The 6000-nt window shown below is 41.7% G+C and overlaps 1 protein-coding gene across 2 annotated transcripts in view; it reads left to right on the top strand.

Annotated features, from left to right (window-relative positions):
* LOC117410754 (palmitoyltransferase ZDHHC14) overlaps positions 1 to 3395 on the top strand; it is a 55641-nt gene extending 52246 nt beyond the window's left edge. The window contains exons 8-9 of one of the 2 annotated variants that reach the window (XM_059025909.1): positions 666 to 768; positions 2183 to 3395. In XM_059025909.1, the coding sequence (XP_058881892.1) occupies positions 666 to 768; positions 2183 to 2584 (505 nt within the window). In that variant the 3' untranslated portion in view covers positions 2585 to 3395. The remainder of the gene's footprint in view (positions 1 to 665; positions 769 to 2182) is intronic. The other variant, XM_059025910.1, reaches the window with a different exon arrangement.
* The last annotated feature ends 2605 nt before the right edge of the window (positions 3396 to 6000 follow it).

The following is a 6000-nucleotide window of genomic DNA, read 5'->3' on the forward strand; positions in this document are numbered from 1 at the left end:
AAAATAAACTAACAAACAAATACCGTGTGGTACAGCAGTAGCAGTTGCTTCGGGTGTATTCTCTCGCTCTATAGTACTCCCGTCTCTGGCTCAAAGGGAAATGCCCCGATTAGCCTGGAGCGGGTTCTTTTAAGCTGTGGCTGGAGCCTTAATTAATTATCAATAAAACAATTACCTTGTTGAGGCTCCAGCCACACTCTCTCTGGTTTTTAAATTAAAAACAAACAATAAAAACATGGCTTTCCCACCGTCCCAAATATTATTATAATAATAATAATAATAATAATAATAATAATAATAATAATAATAATAATAATAATAATCCTACAAAACATTCAAATAATACAGGGGCGGGGTGTACCCCATCACAGGTAGATAAAGCTCTGTGTTTGTGTAATTCATTACCCAGGGGTAATAGATTGTGAGGTAGATAAAGCTCTGTGTTTGTGTAATTCATTACCCAGGGGTAATAGATTGTGAGGTAGATAAAGCTCTGTGTTTGTGTAATTCATTACCCAGGGGTAATAGATTGTGAGGTAGATCAGCTTCTGTCTGGATTATGAATCCCAGTGACATTACAAGTACTGGGTTTATCATGTAGTATCTATTTATTTATTTGAAATATAATGTAAACTTTGTTTTAATTTTGTTTTCTCTTTTTGTAGTTTAATTGACAGAAGAGGCTTTATTCAGCCAGATACACCACAGTCAGTAGCACCATCTAATGGAATCACGATGTATGGGGCGACACAGTCTCATAGCAACATGGTAGGTACCATCCCATAATGCTGTCATTGAGAAACTTCTAATGGAATCACGATGTATGGGGCGACACAGTCTCATAGCAACATGGTAGGTACCATCCCATAATGCTGTCATTGAGAAACTTCTAATGGAATCACGATGTATGGGGCGACACAGTCTCATAGCAACATGGTAGGTACCATCCCATAATGCTGTCATTGAGAAACTTCTAATGGAATCACGATGTATGGGGCAACACAGTCTCATAGCAACATGGTAGGTACCATCCCATAATGCTGTCATTGAGAAACTTCTAATGGAATCACGATGTATGGGGCGACACAGTCTCATAGCAACATGGTAGGTACCATCCCATAATGCTGTCATTGAGAAACTTCTAATGGAATCACGATGTATGGGGAAACACAGTCTCATAGCAACATGGTAGGTACCATCCCATAATGCTGTCATTGAGAAACTTCTAATGGAATCACGAAGTATGGGCGATACGGTCTCATAGCAACATGGTAGCATTGGTCAGCTGGAGCTTTAGCTAGTGTGACCCAGAGCATATTGTACACATTGCACACTGAACAGTAAGAAGGGGAAAAAAACTGTTTTGGTCAATAATACCTGCCTCTCTTTAATTAGCAATACTAATTAAACAGGTAATAGTAATACAAAAATGAAGGCTCTAGTCCTTTTCTGTTTACTTGTCCAGTTCACTTGTCCACAGATGATGTTATAATGTGTGTGGCCCGTTGGGAGGCACATTAATATGTTTTATATTTTCAGGTTTTATTTTTGATACATGATGTCCCTTTAAACTTATTTTGAGCAGATTCTGTTTCCTGATTAAACTCAGAAAAAGCTGTTCATTGCAACACAATGCATTTGTTTTTACCTTCCAGTCTCCAGTTCATCGTTGTGCTTTTGTTATTTTCACTCATTTAACAGCGTTGTCCTGACGGATTTTCTTTTTAGCATAAAATACGCAGTACAAAGTGAACAGTGATAGCAAGTCCAGCATTTAAAATCACCTTGATTTGTAGCAAAGAAAAAAAAGATCTTAAACCCAGTCTTTAATTAGAAGTGTTCTCTTTATTAGGATGCAGGGACAGCTTAACAAAGACTAATTAACATTTAACTGGAGGTAAAGATTTGTAAAGTTCAAGCCCTAATTATGTATCCACCCTGCAGCTGGGAGGCCATTTCTGTTATCTGTGCTTTTGGTTTTTCTGGCTGTCTTTGCAAAAATGAAACAAAGTAACTAATGTGTCTTTTCTTCTCCACTCCCACCCACCCTTCCATTTCAAACACTCTGACCTGTTTATATCCCTTCCTCCACTCCCATTGTGTGTGTGTGTGTGTGTCTGTGTTTGTGTGTGCGTGCGTGCGTGTGTGTGTGATTTCACTGCTTCTTCTTCCCTTGCCTCAGTGTGACCAGGACCAGTGCATTCAGAGCACTAAATTCGTTTTGCAGGCTGCAGCCACACCCCTGTTGCAGACTGAGCCCCACCTAACCAGCGACGAGCCGCCCCTGCCGGGGAAGATCTCCCTGAGCGCTCCCTGTGCCCCCCTGCCCCTTGGACAGCCCACCCCGCCGTCCTCCACGCCAAACCTGTCATGCGACACCACGCTGTCGGACATGCTGCCAGTGCGGGAGGAGCAGGAAGGACCCCACTTCCTGACCCCAGAGGAGGCCCCCTCCTCGCTGGGAATGCTGTCCTCGGGGAGCTCCCTGACCCACAGCCACACCATGCATGTGTTCAACCTGGCCAGCCAGGACTCTCTGCATGAAGACTCGGTGCGAGGCCTTGTCAAGCTGAGCTCCGTCTGAGCACATCCGTCCCCACTGAAATCCCTGTGATATTCCCAGGACAGACTGGAATGGACATGCCGAGGGACTCATTCCCAGGACAGACAGGAATGGACATGCAGAGGGACTCATTCCCAGGACAGACTGGAATGAACACGCAGTGGGACTCCCCTTTCGGAAGCTTGTGTTTTGGTTCTTAGTTAAATGCTGCCTTGCAGAGCCTTCAGTTTATGCAGGCCAGTCATGCCAGACTTGAGGCACAGTTTCACCGTGATGATCATGCAAGACATTGTGACACGCCATGCTGAATCCCTCCTGAACTGGAATGCATCGTTTGGTAAAGCAGCCAATGTGGACACAATGGGCTTCTCTTATACTGTGCAAGTGTTTAACCTATATACTAGCTGTTCATCGTGTGTATATTCAATTCTGTGCCATTCTGGACTGAGATACATGATTTTCCTGTTTTAAGGTTGAGAATGGAGCTCCTTGTTTCAGTCATTTAAAGAAATCTACAGATAAAGAAATCTACAGGAATAAACTGCTTTTTTCTGTTTTATATTCATGACTGACGGCACTATTTTCTAAAAGGACTGTGCAAATATATACAGTATATATACTGTAATGGACAATAGTATTGCCTTTCTTTATAGTGAATTCCTTTGACAATGTATCCACAGCATCATGTTGCATATCATTTAAGCTTTTTTATGTTTAAAGTGGTTAAAATGATGGTATTGTGTTGTGCCATATCACCATTTTATTATCTCCAAATGTTATATTTCCTGTGGACATTAATAAAATTACTGTTGTATGGAGTTTCTGACACTGAGAGCTGTCTGGTCTCAGAAAATCAATCGTACATTTTCAGTTTAATGTGTTCTGTTTGTTTATAACCTTTCAACCCAGACTAAACTACACCCTGGGGCGGGGGTTGAGATGAACACCCAGTTACTATAGGTTTGATTCGATTTACTTTGAGGGCTTTTTTTCTGCTGTCTTTTTCATAGGTGTTAAAGCAAGCTATTTCAAAGTTCACTCCATGTTGGCACAGATAACTACATGATCTGTGTGCTGCTTACACTCCATTCCCAACCTCCAGCCCTCCTGCAAGGGAACAGGATGTTTGTTCTGTGCAGTGCTGTTGAATAGCTCTGTATACATTACCAGGGATGTGTCTCGACAAGTCACAGGTGCACTTGAGCTTGTGTCCTAGTTTGCTAAGAGCAGCAGCTTTTACTAGCTGATGAACCAGAAGCATTGGTGAAGGCCGTGCAGCTGAAGGACTGGTTTGAATGTAGATAAAGTGGCCTTTGTAAATAAGCACAGTGTGCCCCTCCACAACACAGGTCTGTCACGGGGAATGCACAGACTGGAACGCAGGTCTGTCACTGGGAATGCACAGACTGTAACACAGGTCTGTCAGTGGGAATGCACAGAGACTGGAACACAGGTATGTCAGTGGGAATGCACAGAGACTGGAACACAGGTCTATCACTGGGAATGCACAGACTGGAACACAGGTCTGTCACTGGGAATGCACAGAGACTAACGCAGGTCTGTCACTGGGAATGCACAGACTGGAACACAGGTCTGTCAGTGGGAATGCACAGAGACTAACGCAGGTCTGTCACTGGGAATGCACAGACTGGAACACAGGTCTGTCATCTGTCTTGACAGCTTTCTTCAAAGCCTCTGAAATTCCCATTTAACTCCCAAGTCTGTAGAGGAGGCTCAAGAGGCATGCCATTATAGTTTAGGTGGCTACAGTTGTTCTCTGCATAACCCAGCTGTACAATAGAAGACTCTGTCAAACTAATAATTACATTTTTTCTCAAAAGCAGAATTGGGCACTATTCTTTTTTTTTATTACATTTTATAATATTCTGATATCAAACCTGAAGAGCACCTCTTCTGATTAATCTGAACTGTGGATGATCTGTAAATACCATAAATGCCCAGCCCTCTGTTCAGTGTGTTTGTATTGTCTTTAATTCTGTTGATCGCCCGTGGAGGAAAGCCCTGGTGGGTTTATTCCAGAATTGAAATGCAGCTGTATTGAGATCTGCAATGCTGTTAATGTTCTTCACACAGTCCCTTTGCTCGTACAAAGGGTTGTTACTGAGCCAGCCCTTGCAGCATGAGAAGCAGGGCGTCATCATCAAGTTACGACCCACTCAAGACTTTCATCACCAGAAGATGGATGGAAGTAATGTCTTTACAAAGGGTAAACAGAGCTGCAATGACAAATGTAGATAGCATTGCCTTTTACAGCATCATAATACAGCCCTTTGTATATTAAGGTTATTAAAACCAGCATCTCCGACATGCCACGTGTCATTAGTGTACTTAAAACAATTTAAATAAAATAAAAAGCAAGGTAAGACTCCAAATGACAGGGGTATTTAAAATACACAGGATCAATGGAAGGAGATATCTGGTGCCTTTTGGTGGTTAGAGGAGTTCAGATGTAATAGACTGGTCTCTGACCGCGTATTAAACCTGTCACTTTCCATTAATAAAACTGTAACACTGAAATGAAAATGTAAACACAATGAATAGAAGAATATTTTAAAGCAGACAGATTCAGTTTAAGCGGAAGATCACTTGTGCATTCTTTGTATTTCTAAGCACCTGTAAAGCACACACTTCACATAATTTATTGTACCATCTGTTTTACCAGAATATCTGCACTGTAAGTGCTGGCGCAGCAGTCTTGTGAGACAGGAAACAGCAGACCAATGCAATGCACCCCTAACAACTGCCTACTGGAGGGAAAAAAACGATATGCTGCATCTAATAAAGTCAAGAGACAAAGCCTGGCTGTTTAAAACTGTGTAGCTTGCATGGGAGTGGAGGGCATTGTACAGGTTGATGATTGTACTATTTGCTCTTTCAAAACCTGTACAGCATTTTTATTTAAATAAATGTCTTGTCAAATTGGTCTAGGTGGGTGACCTAAAATTGAATGCATGCTGGAATACATTTGAAGCAGGATCTGACATTAACATTAAATAAAAAAAATTAAAAAATCAAGTTTCCTTTCACAAAAAATGGCACCCTGGAGTTTCTTCACTCTCCCCAATGCAGATGAATGCTGTAGCCACAACAATGATGATATTGTATGTGCAGACGTCAGACACACTTCATTTTCAGGAATATCCAGGTGTGATGAGCATTCATCAGCACCTTCTTGAATGTATTACAATCCCGATCACGCTGGCCTATTTAAGAGTTCCGTCTTGTGATGTTGGGCTAATGAACATTACTTCTTAATAATAGTATGCCTTAGTTTCACAAAACTTTGCATATGCATTTGTTGCATACAATTTGCTATTGCAGATCCTAGCTATTGCACAGCATCCTGGAAAAAGTGTTGGACCACAACCTAACAGTACACATTTAGGGGTAGATGTACTAAAGTGTTGCGTCTGTCA

Source organism: Acipenser ruthenus, chromosome 6, assembly GCF_902713425.1.
Source record: "Acipenser ruthenus chromosome 6, fAciRut3.2 maternal haplotype, whole genome shotgun sequence".
Taxonomy (NCBI): Eukaryota; Metazoa; Chordata; class Actinopteri; order Acipenseriformes; family Acipenseridae; genus Acipenser; species Acipenser ruthenus.